The sequence below is a fragment of the Rutilus rutilus genome (genome assembly GCF_951802725.1).
Source record: "Rutilus rutilus genome assembly, chromosome: 13".
NCBI lineage: Eukaryota > Metazoa > Chordata > Actinopteri > Cypriniformes > Leuciscidae > Rutilus > Rutilus rutilus.
Genome location: NC_140218.1, coordinates 21,230,797 through 21,252,595, shown reverse-complemented (window position 1 = coordinate 21,252,595; position 21,799 = coordinate 21,230,797). Strand labels below are relative to the sequence as shown.

Here is a 21,799-nt window from a genome sequence, read left to right as displayed (position 1 = left end):
TCTTTTTACTGCAACCGTGACTGTCAGCACCAGGTGCTGCTTGTGATACTGTGTACTTGAGTGATAGATGAGTAAACCTGTTACTCAGACTCATGCAAACATGAGCGCTGCTGCTCTAGTGAAAACTGAATGAAGCCCAGCTGAAGTTTAGTCATGGTGGCCTGAATTTAACGTTGCCTGACGTTCTGAACAGCACCTTAACAGCACAGTGGTATAATGCCTCTTTTTACAAGATGTAAAATAAATCTCTGATGTCCCCAGTTTAAGTCTGAGTGTGTATGTGAAGTTTTAGCTCAAAATACCCCACAGCAAAAAAATTTTATAGCATGTTAAAATTGTAAATTTTGAGGGTGAGCAAAAACGTATTGTTTTTTTGTGTCCCTTTAAATGCAGATGAGCTGATGCTCCCGGCACAGCTTGCAGATATGCACTAAAATGTCAGAAATTGTTCTGCCTTTTATGTTCAAACCATGATGGAGAGATTAAAGAAGAAGTGACAACATGTAGAATGCAACAGGACGTTTCTTAATGGTTAGTTGATAAATTTATGTAGCTGATGTGGTATGAACTATCTTCAAGTCATTGACTAGCATATTCTTTCATGATAATCTATAAATCGCTAGTGTTACGTACTGTATTGCAATAAGACAGATGCAACAGCTTGAGCAGACTCACAAATGTTCTCTACTGAAATCATAATCAACCACCCCTTTAAGCTGGGAGAGATGGAAAGAACAGAACAAAAATATGTGCACAAACTTTCATTATGCAACAAGAAAGATGACACAGCAGCTGTGAGCATAAGAGGATGATTTAAAAAAGTTAAGGAATAAAATATTATAGTTTACTGACCCCCAAGTCGTTCCAATCCTATATGACTTTCATGACACAGAAAGAGAATTTTCTGGACACTTTCCACGCAATTACATTGAATGTGGACTTAGCATGCAAATTCCCCATAGAAGACTTGGAATATAGCACGTCAAATCAACAACTTTTATCATCACGTTAGGTTTAAATCTAGCCTTAAACTAGTCATCAGTGCATAATCTACCTCACCCGACTGAACTGTTTAAAGCTGCTACCAGCTGATAGTTAACTACTCAAGAACTAGATCCAATTCCTAAACTAATCACTCACAAACTGGATAAGACAACTCTGAATTGCACTCGCAAAATGATTTAACAAATAATCTAAATAAGGAAGATTTTAAAAAATTTTGGTTGCACTGTTCTAGTAGTTAACGTTTCTTTTAACCAATTTCCTACAGCACTTCTAGAGCTGCGTGGAGTTCTGGCTGCTTTAAAACATTTAGAAAAAGCCAAGCGTTTTCAGAAAGTGATGTGAAAGCACTGAAGGGGAGAGATGTTCTGGCGAGAGAACAGGCTGCTCTCTGTTTTCTTCTCTTCCTCTCTCCCCACCTGGGCAGCACAGCCTGGCAGTGGATGATACGAGCGTTTGGCAGCCTGGTGCTCAGGGCTGACCCCGTGCCTCCACCTCCGCCTCTGGTTTACCCATTCACCACCCCTAAACACAAGCAGTGCCCTCGGCACAACAATGCAACATATCTGAAGTACACTGAAGAAAAAAAAAGACACCCCTATGTGGTTTTAAAACAAAGTTCAGACCATCTTTAATTTGACAACATTATGAAGCGTTAGATGAAAAAGAAGTCCATCTGTTTTGTTGTACACTTTATAAAATACAATGATGCAAAAAAGAAATGTAATAACAACAGGGGCTGTACAGGGCACTTAAAGGAACAGTTCACCCCTAAATGATTCATGTCTTGGTGAGCTTTTCATTTAATAACAATTGTATCAATCATGTTTGGATATGAAATAGAAATGTTCCTCTGATGTAAATTTAGTCCTGATCAGAGAGCTCTAGGTCCTCAACCATATCTTCCTCTCCCTCAGCGACCTCCTTTAGCTCTGTGCTCAATATCTTCTTTGGTGCTTTGCCTTTAGAAGACGAGGGCTTTTTCTGGTCACCATCTGGAGAATAAAAAACAGATAAATGGTATGCTATATACAGTTAAGATGGTTGAAAAATAAGAGGGGGATCCTGAATTGAATACATTGAATATCCAGTCCTAAACAGAGCCAACCGTAGCTTATTACAGAAACATATAATCACCAGAATCATCCTCCAAGTCATCTACATCCTCTTCATCGCTCGGGTCTGAAAGGTCCTCTAGGCCTTCATCAACCTCATCAGAGTCACCCTGTTCATCTGCAAAGAAAATTAGAAAATGTCTTCAGAACAATAATCATTTACATTTATTCATTCATTCAGTACAATTTCTAATCCAAATGGACTTCCTGATACTGAAAAAGTCAGATGAACAGGCTGATTAAATTAGCATTTTAAGGTTAACATCAAATCAAAGCAGACCGTTCTTGATTGTTCGGTGCATGTCACTTCAAAAAAATAGGAATCAAAGAAATCTTCATAACTTTTATCAAAAGTAGTAGTGATGCACTGAAACTTTGTCGACTGAAAATATTCAACCAAAACACTAAACAAAAAAACATTTGGCTAAAATCATTGCCCAAACCGGTGGTTTAATTTACATTTATCTCAGAAATGCAATTTAATCAATCAATAGCAAGTTAGTCAGCTAGAAAACAGTTACTATATATATATATATATATATATATATGTTAAACATATTGCTAAACATATGCATTACATATTCATTAGATTTTACTTCACCTGTAAGAGATGTCTAATTAATATATATATATATATATATATATATATATATATATATATATATATATATATATATATATATATATATATATATATGAATGAATCTGTCATGAAAACAAGTTATTACAGCCACCTTTTAAATGTATTTCAACAACGAATTGGAGTAGAAACAATTATATCATTGCAAATTTGATATAAAAAACATGTACAATTTAAATGTTTGCATACAAATGTATATATAAACACTGTATACATTTTTTATTTGATTAATTATAAAATAAATGTTATTTTCAGTTTTGGTTCACGGCTAAATTTAAACTTACTTCAGTTTCAGTAAAAAAAAAATAAAAAAATTGGTGCATCACTAATCAAAGTATAATGACTTGGTCTGCCTCTAAAATCTTCTTTTTTTTTTTGGGACTGACTGACTTCAGAAATCCCTTTCACTTTTTGCTCTGCTAGTGAATACTAAGTGTTATAAAAGAACAACATTTAACAGTTTCAAGAAACTTCTGCACATGTGGATTCCCATTAAACACTCAACGAAGCTTGTATAATTTTAGTGTGAGCATTCATCTAGAGACAAGACTACACCACTGACCTACCCATGCTGCTCACGCACAGGTTACCATTTACATGACAAAAACAAAGGCTAGCTTCTGACGGCAATTTAGCCTCGCTAATCCAGAGGTGTGTGTGGGAGAGTCTCGTGCTCTCTGAAGACGCAAGGTTGAAATCCCTGAGCTTTGAAGTGGGATTTGATACGATGCTGCCTGGGAGGTGAATGGCAGCATAGACACCCTCCACCCTAATTACCCAGAACACACTGGAGCCAGCCAGAGGGGGAGCCGCGCTCAACACCATGCGCACACCTCGCTGCTGAGAGCGGGCTCATGCATCTTAATATAACCGGTGGACGGCTGACCGTAGAGTTCAGAGAGGGTACAGAAAGTCCACCAGGAGCACGAGGCAAAGACTTTAATGACTGCCTGTGGGGCTGATCAATACAGTGATGATGTAGGAGGGGGAAACAAATCAAAGACACAATCTACATGTTGCTCTCAGCACTGAAAACAGCCTCGACACAGGAACACTGAAGATCAGGGAGTTTACAAAATGAGCAAACACACATTAAGATGGAAGAGCCTCGAGCCAAGTCTTTGAGAAAGTCGACAGCATTAAATGTCCTGGCACACTGCAGCGACATCAAAATGACAAACTAACATGACTTAAGAACATTAGTAGGGAAAAAGTAGACAAACCTGGCAGGTGGTGAAGCACATCGTAACTTCATAGACAAACAAACCAAAAAGAGTTAAGAGAAGAACTATAACAAGCCCGCATTTACAGAAAGAAAAAAAGTTTGTATGAACCGTTTGAAAATTGTTTCTCTTTTCAACTGTGGTGGATGAGTGAATTATTAATATGAATTATTATTATTATTACAATTTAGAATATCTGTTTTCTATTGTAATATATTTAAAAATGCAATTTATTCTTGTGATGGTAAATCGAAATTTCCAGCATCATTACTCCAGTCTTCAGTGTCACATGATCCTTCAGAAATCAGTCTAATATGCTGATTGGTGAAACATTTCTTGTGTTGAAAACAGTTGCACTGTTTAATATATTTGTGGAAAATATTTCTTAGGACTCTTTGAAATGTCAAAAGAGCGGTTTAAAATAAATGTAATTACTGTTACCTTTGATCAATTTAATGTGTGTACTTTCTTTAAAACATGCATGAATCATAGAAATCTCTAGAATTTATTTTAATTAAATGTGCATGGGGGTTTATATTACCAATAATGAGGATATTACAACAACAAAAAACACCTAAATTATAATGGACATTCTGTTTTCATGTTTTAAAGTAAATATTGTACACATTAAGCTAACTGTCAGTGCATTTTTATTTATATTTGTATTATACTGTCCATCAGCAACTGATTGATGCTAAGGTAACCTGCTTCAAAACAAGCTCCAGCAAAACCAGTCACGTCTTCAACTCATAGTCAGAAGTTGTATTAGCCTAGCATCCGGGGTATGGACACGTAAATATTGGTATGCCATACAAAAAAACCACAACATTATAAATAGTCTCTTCTTCCTTCCACCTCCACTTCTTCCTTCCAGCCCTCTTCTAACTTCTACAGCCACTTACACTGAAACTCTGCCATGTGAATGCCATAAAACAAACTGCAGTAGTGAATTCTTAATCAAAAGTGTGAAAAAAGTGAAATATATTTGTTGGTTTGGTAAAAAGAGTAGAACAGACCAACAAATCAACAACAAAAACGGGCTTTTTGTTTGACAATATGCAACCGAGACCACAAATTAATATATTAGAGGTCATGTGACACTGTTCTTCGGGTCTAAGCGCTGGAGGTATGGGGCCGGTTAAGCCGTGTGGTGAAGGAGCGGCCACTAACATCTTTCCAAGCGAATGTTTTGAATTACAAACCCCCACTGGGATCCAAGTATGCAAAAAAAAAAAAAAAAAGCTTCCTGTAAGAGAGAACAGAGTAAGAGAGTGAGAGACCGACAGAATGAGAGAGAGAGATTTGTAAGGACTCCACACAACGAGCACCAGATGTAGAAAAAAAAAAGAAAAGAAAAAAACAAAAACTTCCTCTTGCCTCCCACCTCCATGGGACTTTTTCTGCGGCTGTCGGCTCAAGGGCGGGAGGAGTGGGAGAGTGTGGCATGTGTCCGACACATGACCCAGCACACAACTCCCAGATATAGAGTTAAAGAGGAGAGGCAAGTGCACGTCTGACAGCTGACCTGCCCTCCACTGAGATCCATTCACTCACACACACAGAGAGAGAGAGAGAGAGAGAGAGAGAGAGAGAGAGAGAGAGAGAGAGAGAGAGAGAGAGAGAGAGAGAGAGAGAGAGAGAGAGAGAGAGAGAGAAACTGAAATGGAACGGATATATATAATATATTATTGTAAATTGTATTTAAATTATTATGCATGTAAACCAGTTTCGTTTCCTACTTGAAATGTTCATAAATATTCGATATCAACTGTAAATTAATAAATAAATCAACTTTTCAAAGCCAAAATGAAATCAAAATAGTTTGATTTCTTAATATACATTCCTTAACTTTTTGTGCATGATTCATCTGCACATATTAAAATATAGAAAGAATATTTATCTTTACAATCTTTTGTTATACAAATCAATGTTATAGCTTGCTCCACCTCTAAAACAACGTTCCCCTTCAGCTGACAGCTTCATCTCTAATCCTGTCATATAGAGACCATGTTTCACAACCAGTTCACAACCAGTAATGAAGAAAATCAAGACCCATCCTACATTTTTTTCTGGCTAAAGTTCCCGTTTCACGCAGAAATGCTGCTATAGAGAAGTATAATGGGTTGAGAAGAATATTTAATCAGAGTTCAAATAAAGTTCAATAGATCTGTTGGGTAAAATTGACTCCTTTACTACTACTAAATTTAATACATTTTGTATTTCTCATCTCTGATAAGAGAATCTTCTGACAGCGCAGTGCAATGAACAGCAGCCTCCCAGTGACAAAGAAAGGCATTACAGGAAAACAAAAATCTTTCCCATTGCACATGTTAGTAAGGTAAATACATTAGTTGCAATGAGGGAACAGAGTAGTATATTAACATGGAGACTTACCTTTGGATTTGAACAGGTCGTCGTCATCATCATCATCATCGTCATTATCTGAATCAAAGAGACCCTTGAACTCCTTTTTGTCAGCCTTTTTCTCATCAGCCTTCTTGCGCTTGATTTCAGGGAGATTCAAATCCTCCATCTAAATTAAAAAGCGATGAGAAAGAGAAAAAAAATATCTTTAAATACTATCATTAATCAAAAGGGGCAAAAACGTGAACAAAAGCTGCAGATATGACGTTAATGAGAATACGACGTTTAGCATAATGCTTCTGTTTTTTGGGGGTTTTGTTTCAGATTTAGTTCAAGATCAAATCTGGTTGAGACGTCTACAATTGTTTATGAAAAAAAAAAAAAAAAAAACTTTTTTTTTGGTTGTACAATGAGCTATTCTGCGAGTTTCCTTCCATCTCATTAACATCAGATGTCACAAAATGAGCAAACAGAAAATGTAACTTATCTATAGCTATCTTACTAATACAAAGGATTTAAATGTATATATATATGTATAGTGAGAAATTTGAATTTTTAACAAAAAGGTAATAAATGTGTATTCTCCCCTAAAAACATAATAGGATTTAAGTATGTGTGTGTGTGTGTATTGATGGAGGAAGTGGCAGAGGCAGTAGAGGCAGGAGGGAGAGGTAATCAGATCTGAGCGTGGGGACTCGGTGGATCAAAGCCTGGGACGCAGCCCTGAGCGCTATAATACTCTTCCTGTAGCACTAGCCCTGCCGCCTCCTCCGCCAATCTGCCGCTTCCTAGACGCCAACACTCCGCCTGGTGTCATCTCCATTATCTCCCTACGGACATGCTCCAGCTCCACACACACACACACACATACAAGAACACACACAGTAGGTGCTTTCACAGAACCAGCACTACAGTTTTCACAAAGATGATCACAACTGTGTGTTTAAATTTTAAGACTTGCATTAAAATAGCACTGGGCTGAACAGCTGTCTCGATGTATATATAATCAAAATGATTTGATTCTTTCTGAGGATCAAACTAAAGCATTGTACTGCGGCTCCCACTGGTGAAAGATGAGTGTACAGCCCCGATCTGTCTAAATCCAGCTCACGCTGAAAAGTGTGGTTTGGATTATTTTGGTCTAATGGTAATAGTTGCTTTGGATTTGCCATTTTTACCCTTTCTTTCCCAGAGATCTCCAGCTGAATCTCCTTTTCACGAAGTTTCTTCCACTGACTGTAATATTTAGTGATGGGAGTGCCTTCCTCTGCTACTTGTTTCTCCCAGGCTGCCTGTAAACACACCAAAATAAAAACACACAACAAATGTTATTGCATGTTCACCCACAGGAGAGCTAAACAAAAGGGATCTGAATACACATTCAAAACAAAATAAAGCCATAAACTTACAGCCTACAATTGTAAGACATGACAAGTACACACAGGCCTCTTCTGTTATTGTGGATCAATAACCCCCTAAAAAAAAAACTGTATCATCTAAGAAAATTGAAGGTTTGTAGGGTCTATCACTACACCCTAAAGTAATATTAATAAAGAATCAAACCAATCGTAGCAATTTTCAAAAACTGAAGTGGACCACGCACTCAAAAAGTAAAGATAAGTGGCTCGCAGGAGGATAAAGGGGCAGGGGTATAAGAGAGTGAATCTCCGCCAGTCTTTCCTTAAAGGTCTTTGCGGATGATATTGATCAGGTAAAATGAGATTAGTTGACCTCCAAATCCAATAGACCATAATAAATCTCAACTTCAGTCTACAGTTACCTAAACTTATTTATAACAATTTGCATCAGTTTGTAGAATAGTGAAAATGATCAAAGCTACAAAAAGGCGCAATATACAACAGACGCTAACAAAGCTAACAGATGTGTACATGACCAGCAAGGCTAAGCTCTATGGCAAACTGGGGGCTTCATCCTTTGAAGCATCTGTTCAATAACTGCTGTGCACATTCTGGAAAGAAATCCTGATGCGATCACTTGGCGCACTACGGTACTGAGGCCAAAATGAACCGCAAGAAATCACGATGCATTGTTTTAGCCATTGCAATGGTTAGAATGCCATTCAAGTGGGTGACACATAATTTCAAGTTTAATAGTGTTGATATGTCATATAAGCATAATAACAATAATAATAATAAATAAAATAGCTTGGCATATAGTGTCTATGTTGCTCAATATTAACTTATGTACTAGTAAAATTAATATGTAAATCTTAGTATGTATCATGACAGATGAAAAAAATTTAAATGTAAATAAATATAAATTAAAACTATTTACACAAATGTAAAAAAAAGAAAAAAGAAAAGCACATTAGAAAATCACTAAAAACTAAAAAAAAATGAAAGCTAATTTAAAATAGGAATAAAAAACTAATGGGAGTATATAAATAAATAATGGAATATAAATAATACTAACATAACATTAGGTAGGTGGGTAGGCATTATATTGGTATAATATAGGTAGGTAGATATTTAACCTCTGTGTGAAGTGTGTCATAGTGTGGTAGTATTAGAGCTGTTGAAGGCACTGGCACGACCCACAGAGACAGATATTTGTTTGTTGGACTAATCCGTGGGGCAAGCGGCTTTATGCAGCTGTGCTGGCGGCAGTGCCGGGTGAGAAGTTTGCCATGCCACCCTCGTTACTAAAGGACATCTTTCCTGCTGGCCAGAGCCCGGCGACAGACGCACCCCGGCGTGGTGCCATGCTGTCTGCATGCTCTGCCCTACTGCATCTCTCCCTACAGCTCAACATTACACAGAGGAGAGAAAAACCCGTCCACCCCTCCTGCATTTCAGTCTTAAATGCCCTTAAATATTTATCAGAAGCATGAGTCGTTCCAGAGACAGCAAGGGGCGGGGAGGACAGATGAACGGGCTGTGCATCGGCAGGGGTGACAAATGAGAGCGGAGATGGAGATGAATGGAGCAGAGATCTCGCCCCAGAGAGGAAGCAACTTCTCACCTTCTTTCACAACCTTCACCCCTGCCGTCCCCTCATTTTTTTTCTCCCCACCAACTTCGTCATTATCATCCCAGTCAGCACCAGGGTTTTTATTGTTAACTGAAATGGTTATGAAGACCAAAAATATCACAAAAAATAAAAAATGATACAAAAGTGCACTACAATATAAAGAAAAACTAAATAGAATTACAAAGAAAATGTATTTTATATTGCCAATTTAATTTATATTTTTAATTCCAATCAATGTCAGATGGTCTGATCTAGTTTATCGTGCCAAAAATAGATGCAAAATCAAACAGGAAGGGGGTCATCTGATTGACATATATATAACAAACAAAATAGTTCATTTTCTGTATGCGATGTTTAGCGACTGAAATCTGAAATGGATTACAATGATATACGTTAATCAAATGAATGCATATTTTGTATTAAATTTGAATTACATGTTTATAGAATTACTAATAAATTATAAAATAATTTAGATGCTAGGGTTAGGTGCACAAGATGGCGCCTGTGAGCTTCGGTGATGCGAGTGTGCGCACATTTACTTCCGCTCATACTCTTCCGGTCTTAGCGACGTTCGCATTTACTGTAAAGAGAAACTTCTAAATTAAACTTGGCTAGGTATAAAAATAATAATAATGAAAAAAAAGTTTAATAAAGAGAAGATGGTGGTCTATCAGATTCTTACATTATTGTGTACCTCTGGGCGGTAATCACAGATTACCTCATCGAGATACACTGAGATTGACTTTCATTCTTTCTCCTGTTGATTCTGCAGTTCAGGCTCAGTGCTTAGTGAAAATCCACAGGAATTGCATTCAAACAAAACCCTTAAGTGTGTAATATACATGTCCTGATTTTGTGGGACTAAATGGCTCAGAACTGACTTCTCTTTCTGCGTGGAACAACACTCTACCCTAATCAAGATCAAATGTTTATTATTTAATATGTATTTGAATTATTATAGGTTTGCATACAATGTTCAGTGTTTGTATTTCAGCTGTGCACTTCTATTAACTACTGCATTTTTGTGAGACGAGTAAAGAAAGAGGATCTGTTGCATAAATTGTCTGTCTGGTGTCTATTTTTATTTTCTTTATTGTCTAACTCTTATTTTTACTTAGCTATATTGAAAACTGTTTGTGTTAACTTTAGCAAACGTGTGAAGGTTTACAGGATATGTTTTGCAAACAACTCTCTAATCAAGGCTTTTCCTGTTGTAAGCTTATATTTGAGTAGTCTGTTCTCAGGGCAGCACAAAACATATTTCTGATCCAGGTAGGCTACAGGTTTCCAGTGTATGGGTATAATCATTTAAGATATATATATTTTTTTACTTATGTCAGTTAAAATGTTACACAACAAGTGGATGTTATACTAATATTTTTGAGAAATAAAATATTTCTTGATGGGTGTGGATGCGTAGATAAGTGATGGGTCTGTATAATGTCTGACCTTGTTTTTACACAAATTCCACCCCGTTTCCAAAGCTCATTTGTTTGAACTTCCTAAGGCTGACGAACTTAGAGTGGTTAAAACTTTTGTAAGACTGTTCACCGCTCCTTCGGAAAATTAACCATGGTTTTGTGATCGATGATTGTAATTGTATTACCTTAGTTTTCCGACAAATATCACGATTAAATGGAGGATAACATTGTATCTATAATGTATACGAAAATTTCAGTCTGAAATGTCCTATGAAATCCGTGCTTACAAAGTATGTGCGTGAAATCCGTTCTGCACATCTCGCTCTCCTCTTGTTCGTTAACATTGTCAGGGTCTGAATTAGGCTTGAATTGGTTTGAAATTGACGCCATCCTCAATATTTACACTAGAGAAGAACTCGCAGTTATGGAGGGGTGGGACATTTCCCGAACACACGCAAAGCACTGCCAATCACAACACACTGGGCCAGCTAACCAATCACAGCACATTTCGTATTTCGGAAAGAGGGGCTTCATCGAAATCAGCGTGTTCGAGCCAGACCGGGGAGAGAGGTGCTGCAATAATGTAAAATATGAGAAAAATAATGTGTATTTTAAACAATCAAGCATGAAAACATATTATAGTACACCCCAAAAGCAAAATCAAGACTTTGTAAAAGGGCATAGGCTAATAGGACCCTTATAAGTCATTAACCTGACTTTCTCCATTCTCCAGCTCTCTGCATTGGCATCAGGTGAAACTAGAAGTGTCTATGCACACACTTGCTAGATTGGAATTACATTAATCCCATTATATCTGACATTTTTTTTTAAAGATTTATGCACAATGAAAACTAACTAAAAGCTAAAAAAAAAAAAAATTGTATGTATATATATATATATATATATATATATATATATATACACCTATATATACACATGTATACATTCTCAAAACTGAGAACTGTGACATTCTCAAAACTACAATAATCATAAACAGCTAGCACAAAGTCTGGTTCAATCTGCTACTGGATTGACGTTACCAGACGCTCACAAACAAAGCACTTAATGTCTGCTCGTCCTCCTCAGAGTCTCTCGCTGAGAGAAATGGAGAAATGGCATTAGAAAGCTTTCCGCTCCATTACTTTCATCTGCTCTCATATCCGCCACCGACCCAGCATCAGGCTACGGTCGTAATAGTACTCTGTGCCACGGTGGCCACGTGTGTCTGTCTGAGGACCGGTGACTGCACTTCCTGACCTGCAGGTGGTGTGGTCAACTAGGCCTCAGGCCAACCGACACATGTTGTTTTCAACTGGCCACAGCAACACACACTCAGATGTGTTCACACGTAAACACGCAGGGCTCTGAACACGCAAACACAGACGAAGACTGTGGGTGACCAGCAGTCACCTGCGGGGGGACGGAAGGCAGGGTGGTGTTTGAGGTGGGTGGAAAGAAGAGGAACTGCAGGGATAACAGTCCGCTTTTACAACTAAAACAAACATCGGACTGCCATTTCTGGTCCCACAACTCACAAATGTCTGACTAGAAGTGCTGTTACGGTCATTGTGTAATTGGAAAAAAAAACTTAGAAAGGAGAAAAAAAAAACGTTCTTGGCTTGAAGGAATTTGTCAAAACAAATGGATATAAAAAAAAAAAAAAAAAAAAAAATTCATTCAATGAGTGCTAAAGTAGTTAAAGGGATAGTTCAATAATTTATACACCCTCAAGTTGTTCCACACCAGTTGTTCCAATGTTTTGCCGAACACAGAAGAAGATATTTTGAAGAATCTGTGTAACCAAACAGAGTTCCATTGCATAGAAAAAAATACTACGGAAGTCAATGGCTACGTCAACATTCTTCAATATATCTTCTTTTGTTCAGAAGAAAGAATAACATACAGGTTTGGAACAACTTAATGATAATAGAATTATTATTTTTGGGTGAACTATCCCTTACATCACTTGCTCACCACGGCATCGCCCCCCACCATTTTTTTAGTAATAAAGATCATTTAGTTCAGTTAGAGAACAGACACTACACTAAAAGCACCTATTTGGCAATATTTGGGATTTAAACCCAATTCTAACAGGGAACCTGCAAAGGATTAGATGTGTTTTTCATGAAGAATAATAGTGAACCCATCATTCAAGCAATTGCCGCCCCCGAATTGCAGCCAATTCAAAAGCTAAAGTAAAATGCTCACGACTGCACTGGCATTCATTACAGTGCGAGTCCACTGGCATTGAAAACACTCGCTCTGCTTATTAGCGATTTAAAAGCGAGGTGCAAAAGAGGGAAAGATTTCATCACTGTCACATCCCTAATAGACAGCAAATGTAAAAAAATGTAAATGTATAAAAATTACTAATGCAGAAGCAAATCTATACTTTATTTTAAGGTGATGTAGTTACACGTTACTACAAGTACTTACCATAGTAATAACAGTAAATTCTGCTTAATTACAAGAAACCAGCCCTAAACCAAACCCTAACCGTAACTATTTTGTAAGTACTTGTAGTTCATTTATATTAGTCAGTACTTATTTGAGAAAGTACGATGTAACTACACGACCTTTTAAAATAAAAGTAACTGATTAAAGTTTTAAATATGAAAATGATTATTTGAATCAAAATTATGAATTTTATTATTGTGAAATATAACTATATAATATAATATAATATAATATACAGACTATAATATAATTATATAAAAATATTTAATTGATATGTATATAGTATATAATGAAAATTTAGGTAGAATTATCTATATGCAAAAGTTTAGGCTAAGACACAAAACACTCATCTACAGTGATGGGAACTTTAAAGTGGAAAAATAATGTAGGGACTTATTTGTATCAATTAGGATTTTACTGGTTTCTGATTGTTCAACATTTACATTAATGGTTTTTTTTTTTTTTTTTTTTCATTTATATGGTATTTATAAGGCCTACATTTTACTAATGGAATATATGATAGTTGTAGATTAAATCATAGCTTTATCTTGCATAAGGCCAGGTACAAGTAATAAGAAAGTAAATTAATCCATTTTGAATTTATGTCGACTTCAACAAATGTTCGGTCTGTTCCTGGTATAAAATGATACACGCAATCTCTTGTACTCACCACAGCTGTGACATCAGCCACGCCAAACGCAGCTTTCTGCCTTCGTCCTGTGATGTGGTTGCAGTTCTCCTGTATCTTCTCCAGCAGCTGGCGCATCGGCTTGCAGTAATTGGCCACTTTGCATTCCTTCAAGAACGCTTTCAGCTGAGACCAACAAGAGAGAGACAGAGGGAGAAAGAGCAAACAATTGAAATATCATAAAAATGATGTGAATATTATGGAGCCACATGCAGATAGAATTTCTAACTATCCTCAAATAATTCATATAGTAACTCTCTGTGTAGATTCAATTGTTCAATGTTTAGCTTAAATCTGGAATTCAAATTCTGCCAATGAAAAGTACGGAAGAACCGGGAGTGGATATTATAAATAAACCTGACTGGGCCAAAAAGAATAAATACTCAAAACCGGATTTTTAAACAGCAGTGAGGAGAGCTTGGTTTTGGCCAGAGCAGAGGATGTGGCCAGAGTGTGTGAGAGAGAGAGGGGGCTGAAAGAAGTAATGGTGAAAGAAGTGTGTTTGTGTACTGTGTTAGTGTGAACACACTAGCAACACAGCATACACTTACACTGCAGTAAGTATTGGGATGTTTATGTTGGGGTGTGAGGACTGAAGAAGCTGGACTACAGCCTGTGAATAAGTTTGTATGTGTGATCTGATCTGTGAGAATGAGAACCATTAAATACAACTGGTGTACAAGCTCCATAACTTTCACTTATTATGACTTGTTGCTGATGTGGTAACTGTTAGAAAGAAAAGTGAAAGAGTGAAAGCATTTGTCCAGAACAGTACCTGAACGATGGCAGGCAGGGCCAGCTCAGGAAAGCCAATGGCGCAGGCCTGAGTGTGGAAGTACTCCAAAATGAGGTCATACAACTGATCCATTAGACCATCCTGGAACAGTGAAAACACGTACACATTCATAACTCAGCACATGAGATGCATTCTCAGGCCAGAAACATACCGTTGCTGTCGGGTGGATTCGTTACATGTTTGAGATGGTAGTGGAGTTTTTAACCGTGGAGATACAAGGTTACCGCCCGACAGCGACGATATCCTAATGTGTAACTCAGGGTTGCTACTGACATCTTTGACTTTAGCTAACTTACTTAGCAAGACTGTCTGCTAAGGGCTGTTCATACAGAATGCGTTTTTGCATTCAACTGTATGGACATGTTTGACAATTCATCTCACATCTTTTGTAGCGACATGGTGTTCTAAAAACACGGCGTTCACCTTTTAAAACAACTTGTCTCAAGACCTTGCTTTTTTTAAATGGAAAAAAGCACTGATGGATCTGCACTTACAAGTGAATTTTTTTTTTTTTTAAGAAAACAGTTAACGCTTATGTCCATAACAGGCTCTCTTGCGGCAATACTTACAATGTAATGCATACTTGCACAATGTCGAATTTGGGTAGCTGGGACTGTCGGCGTTCACATACTTGGAGTGTTTTAGGCCTTCCGTTTTGCTCATTATTTATAGTTGGATTATGTACACAGGCAAGAAACATCTTCGCAGAACATGTTGGATGTTGCAGGCAGTAATATTTTTGTGGAAACAGTGATACACTTTTTTGGATTCTTTGATGAATAGAAACTAAGTTCAAAGTAACAGCATTAATTTGAAATAGAAATCTTTTGTGACATTATAAATGTCTTTACTGTCACTTGATCAATTGAATATGTCCTTGCTGAATAAAAGTATTTCTTAAAAAAAAAAAAAAAAAACGTACTGTCCCCAAACTCTTGAATGGTTGTGTAAATGTAACCATTTTAACGGATACCAATTTGAAATGTCAAAATGAAGAAAAAAGCCCCAAAACAAAAATTGAAATAGTCATAGTAGCAGTAGCCTAGTGTCCCTGAGGAGGTTACATACATGTCTATCAGTCAATCAGTTTTCACTACACAAAAATGGCTGCCCCCCACAAAGTATTCACACCTCTACTCAACACCTGGCATAAAAGCATTCACACTAATCCTGACCCGGTTTAGGGCAGGGATCAGACCTAAATCCCTTGCCCTACCTAAAATTTACAGCCGCAGCCCTCACAAACACATTCCTCCGCAATGGAAACGGGAAAGCCCTGCTCGTAACTGCCCTTACTAGTTGGGAAATATTTAAGATTTAGTAAGTCAGACAGAGATCCCAGACAGCAAGGGTGGAGCGGCGTCTCGGGGGGCCTGTGGCTGCGGTGTCTTGGCCTGGGTGTATGTACTGGAAAGCTTCCCCGTGCCAACCAGGAGAGCAGGATAATCCCTGCAGCTTGTGTGGCAATCCTCTTGGCAGCGACACAGCGCGCGGCGCTTTAGCCTGTGTAGCAGCGTGTTCGGGCTTTCATCTCCTAACCTCAATCCAGTTACAGCCAGTCAGCATGAACACATGACAGGCTCTCAGCCCAGGAGGAGGGGCCATCTTTATCCAGTCCTTTATCTGATGCATTTATGTTGCGGTTTTTGGTTTCATTTTAATGTCATTTTTGCTCAATATTTTGGATTTATTGTACGGTTAGGGCTAGGTACCGATTAAAAAAAAAGAAATTAATATTTTAATTCAGCAAGAAGGCAGTAAATTGATCAAAAGTGACAGTAAAGACATTTACAATGTTACAAAAGATTCAGATTTAAAATAAATGCTGTTCTTTTGAACTTCTATTCATCAAAGAATCCTGAAAAAATATTACGCATTTAAAGGGATACTTCACTACTGGCAAAATGGGCTTTCAATACAACTTGGCTGCCTTTATCGTAGAAATGTAAAAAAAGGGAAAGAAAACAACTTCAACACCCATAATGCACTGGGCATGTTGCCATCTAAGGCCACTCCCAGTCTGCTATGGTTACGCTTACCAGAGTCAAATACTGCCTTGCTTTAGTAGGAAATACTTCTTAACAAACTTTTAATCATAATGGCACTGACTTGTATTGTTCCTGGATGCAAGAGTTCAAAGAGTAAAAATGTAACAAGAGTAAGTTCCTTTCAGTTTCCAGTGAAGAATCCAGCACGTTGTAGGCTGTGGCTAAATGATGCAAAGAATAGTAAATGCGGAGAGAACGCCGCAAAGGGAAATCTGTTTGTTGAACATTTTAAACTGGATGACTACACAAACACATGCTGCATCCGAAATCGTGTACTGTCTGAGTAGGTACTACATTTGAATTTACTTTGCGACTGATACAAAGTATGTTCTATGTAGTATGAATATGGTTGGAATGAATGAAATTCGGACGTACTACATACACCATGTTGTTACTGTCATGAGACCAACCAGCGTCAGTTGAGTCGCTTCACTTGTGTGAAAATGTAATATTGTAATATATAATGTAATGATTTTACTTAATTTTGATCAAATAAATGCAGACTTTGTGAGCATAACATACTTCTTCCAAAATTTGATGGCTACTAAAAAACCCTAAGGAATATGCATTTATTTGTTTAAGTTATACAGTGAAAATGTTCACTATGAATGTATGAAGGTCTGAAACTCAAATATGTACAGGATGTGTCACCTTATAAGCCTTTTCTTGGAGATTGGTCTTGCTGAGTTTGAGGATCACTGCAAAATTGATGGGCTTTACACTCATGCGGCCTGGTTTCTTATTGAAGTCTTCCTGCTGGAGGATCTGAGGGGAAGAGTGAACAAACAGATACATCAGAGCACTCCATCACAGACACACGTGCACAGAAACACACAAAGAACACTACAGCAGTAACCCACTGATTATTCAGACAAACACAAACTAGAGAATTACTCAAGGGCTTATACTAATTTAAAGTATAAAATCTAACTACAAACTGCAAGCATCCCAAGCAACAAGTTACTCAAAGTAATTACACCCCCTTGCAACCTTTGCCAACTACACTTATGCTAACTACCAAGCAATACATACAGATGACCTGCTTCTTCATTAACTGATCTACAGGAGTAGATCAGAAGTAAAAGTACTGAGGAAATTATATTAATGATTACCACATTACTACTTTTTTTTTTTTTTTACAAGAAATACAAGAATATAAAGATAAACCTGAAGCACACACACGTATGTGTGTGTGTCTGTGGGTGTGTGTGTGTGTGTGTGTATATATGTGTGTATATATATATATATATATATATATATATATATATATATATATATATATATATATATATATATATATATATATATACATACATACACACATATACACATACATATATATACACACACACATACATATATACACACACACATACATACATATACATATACATACACACACATATATATATATATATATATATATATATATATATATATATATATATATATATACATACATATAGAACACCGGCTGTTGTCAGACTCCTTGTGCATACAAAAATCGATCTGGATTATTACAATTAAACTGATATTTCCTACTGACACACTACAGCAAAATATATAAATAACTGGCTTAAAACCATTTATTGTGGTGAAAATTCAAATGTGCCCAAGATTTTCACAGTACTGTATATCTATCAGTATAAATGAAGCGATTTCAGGCCAATGTTTTTTTTGTTTTTTTTTTTATATAAAATAATGAGCACAATTTATAGGGTAAAAGATATCAAACAGGGTAACAATGTTAACGCTAAATACTGAATTTCCACTGAACAAATCTAAGTGCACCCTGTGAGAACTGCAAGGACTCAATTTTTTAAATTACACCACCATTCAAAAGTTTGCACTATTTAAAAAAACAAATACTTCTATATAAAGAAACAAATACTTCTATTAAGCAAGCATGCATAAAATTGATCAAAAGTCACAGTAAAGACTTTTATAACATTATTTCAAGCATTTCAAGCAATACAACTGTTTTCAACATTGATAATAATAATAATAATAATAATAAATACATCTTGAGCAGCAAATCAGACTATTATAATGATTGTGACACTGAAGACTGGAGTGTTCAGAGATAAATATATGCTTATATAGAAAACAATAATTAAATATATATATATATATATATAATATTTCACAATATTACAGTTTTACTGTATTAAAAATAAAAAATAAATTCCAGACTTGGTGAGCATACGAGACTTGTTGAGCATACGAGACTTGTTATTGTATATATTTATTGTTATACAACAAAACCTTTTGATTTTGAACAGTAGTGTACATGAACACTCTGAATGAACTGATTCATTAAAATGTATTCGATTTACCAATTTTTTTTAATACTAAAATTAACTTGCCCATAAAGCTGGAAGTGCAAAATAATGTTACCAAAATCTGCTATTTAGTAAAAGTAACTTGTTGGCTTTTAATTATTATAAGATTATTTCCAATATTCATTTGCAAACAACAAACTAGAATTAATCCTTTTCGCCATACTTTTTCCACAACACACCTGCAAACAGTGAGGCCGCATAGTTTGGTACATGGTTGTGACTTCTCGCATGTCTATCTCTGTGCTTACGCATTTGAGAGCAGTTGAAAGTGCTTGACGAGGTCATCTAAACCAGCTAGATGTGTGTATGTGCTCATGGACAAACAACGGATGTGGTGTCGCCTGCGGGACACAGGAGGAAGTGGTGGCGCATGGTCCTAACCTGATACGCACAGGGACTACTGCAACAGGAAGCTCAAAATCATAGAGCTCTGATAAAATGAGAGAGAAAGAGCGGGAAAAGAGAAAAATAAAGAGAGATGCCCTACTCTACATCACTGTGCGCCTACTTTTAACATGAGTGCGAAAACAGGAAGTGGACTACATCACAAATAAACACAGGGAGCAAGAAGGGGGTCGGTGGGAGTCGCCACACTGACAGAGGATGTGGTCTGCGCAACACATTTGAGAGCTGAGTGAGAACCACAGACCTCCCTCATGCGCGCGCGCACACACACACACTCACGTACTCTCTTCCCCCCCAGGCTTTATCGCAGTATGGTCAGGACTGGTGGGAGATCGCAGCCAAGCAGTGACCACCCCCCATCCCCCATCCCTCCCTTCCGTTGGTCTCGGCTGCTGTCGCCTCCACGCTTCTATTCTCACAACAGCTGTCACCGCAGGGGCCCACGCCAGCCACACACAAACACACATGTTTTGTCACCCGCCTCACACTGTGGAAAATGTTGACAGTTTGTGACCTCTACTTCTCCCAAAAACGAAGACGTGCAGCGTTCGCACACATTAGGATGCGCGTTCATGCAGACCGCACACTCTGATCTCTGCTGTCTTGTCTTTTAGTCTTTAATTTAAAGGTTGTCGACCGTTTAGGTAGCTCGTCTTGTCCTACTACTCGGTTTTTCAATAGTGACTAGTCCGTGGGTCTTTTGAATAATTAGGCTTCACCAGAGTCCATCCAGGTGCAATATTAGGGAGTTTCCATATTGCACAGGTATTTGTGTTTAAAAATCAGACAAATTCCATTTTCTGTTAACAACCCACTATAGTGCTGTAATTTCACAGATTTAGAAGCTTGAGGCTGGACTTGGCTTTATCCATCAGGAATTGTTATAAAAAGCTACAATACCATTTTTTATGCTCACCAAGGGTGCATTCATTTGATTAAAAATACAATAAAAACAGTATTATAGTGAAATATTACATTTTCGGCATCATTACGCCAGTCTTCAGTGTCACATGTGCTGATTTGCTGCTCAATAAACAGTATTTTTATTATCAATGTGAAAACAGCTGTGCTGCTTAATATTTCAGTGGAAATCTGGATTTTTTTCAGGATTCTATGATGAATAGAAAGTTCAATAGAACAGAACTTGTTTGAAATAGAAACCTTGCAAGATTATAAATGTATAATAAATAATGTACAATACTCTTTACTGTGACTTTTGATCAATTTAATGAGTCCTTGCTGAATAAAAGTATTAATTCCTTTTTAAATGTTCTAAACTTCTAAATGTTAGTGTATTTTGCTATTGGTTAATGTTATTTAATATAATATAATAGTGACATCAGTGGAAAAGAAAAAAATGTCTCAAATGGTCTTGCATTGTTTAAATTGGTGGATTTGATACAAAAACCTACTTTGATGGAAGTGAAGTGAAAGGGATGAATTTAGACAGTTTTACAGCGCTACAGCAAGCTAAACCACATCACATTGTTAGCATGGTAAAACACTCTCTGAAACGTTGCATCTCTTAATTAATCTGCTTTAAAAGCAACCAGATCATAAGTTTTAGAGCAAAAAAAAACAAAAAAAAAAACAGATAAAGCTAGTTGACCTCAGTAATTGACTCTTTGGTTGGCAGTTTCTTCATATGAAGAATTCTTGTTATTGTACTTCAGATGTGATGAAAGGTCAGAGTATGGCAAAGTTTTATAGTTAACTGTTAAAAAGCAGGAAAACAGTGATGACAAACGCCGTGGGTACAGTTCTCATGGCCAAACCACGTCCACCCACACAGGAACCTGTTTATTCCAGGCAGCCTGGGAGATGCTAGGGAGATATCGGAATAGTGACTGTGATGATGGTATGATATGTCAGTCTCACCTCCAGCAGGAAGGGCAGGGCAGGCACAAATGTCTTGGTTTTGCCAGACAGCAGGATGATCGCTCTAACGCAATGCAGTCGCAGAGGGTAATACCGGGAGATGGGCACAAGCCTACAGACACATCATATAGCCATTATTGACCTGATAGAGTTTAACTGAATTTCTGTATGTAAACAAGTAATGTGGATTTTTTTTATATACGATTCTATCTTTTATTAAATCTTCACATTTGCAGGCAAAAAGGTAATGTAGTATTCAAAGTTCCGAGCTCAAGTTGACATACTGAAAGCTGTAAACTTAAATATGGTAAATGCTGCCACCTGCTGGTAAAGTTTGTAACTAACAAAGTCATTTAAAGGAGTATTAGTTCACCCAAAAATGTACATTGCCATCTTTTACTCGCCTTCAAATCGTTCCAAACATTAATG

The 21,799-nt window shown here is 37.0% G+C and overlaps 1 protein-coding gene across 1 annotated transcript in view; it reads right to left on the bottom strand.

Annotated features, from left to right (window-relative positions):
• Positions 1–1,605: 1,605 nt before the first annotated feature.
• noc2l (NOC2-like nucleolar associated transcriptional repressor) overlaps positions 1,606–21,799 on the bottom strand; it is a 44,509-nt gene continuing 24,315 nt past the window's right edge. The window contains exons 12-19 of the mRNA XM_084428351.1: positions 21,371–21,482; positions 17,397–17,510; positions 14,677–14,778; positions 13,884–14,027; positions 7,523–7,636; positions 6,375–6,513; positions 2,140–2,235; positions 1,606–1,997 (exon numbers count right to left, since the gene is read on the bottom strand). Of these exons, the coding sequence (XP_084284477.1) occupies positions 1,867–1,997; positions 2,140–2,235; positions 6,375–6,513; positions 7,523–7,636; positions 13,884–14,027; positions 14,677–14,778; positions 17,397–17,510; positions 21,371–21,482 (952 nt within the window). The 3' untranslated portion in view covers positions 1,606–1,866. The remainder of the gene's footprint in view (positions 1,998–2,139; positions 2,236–6,374; positions 6,514–7,522; positions 7,637–13,883; positions 14,028–14,676; positions 14,779–17,396; positions 17,511–21,370; positions 21,483–21,799) is intronic.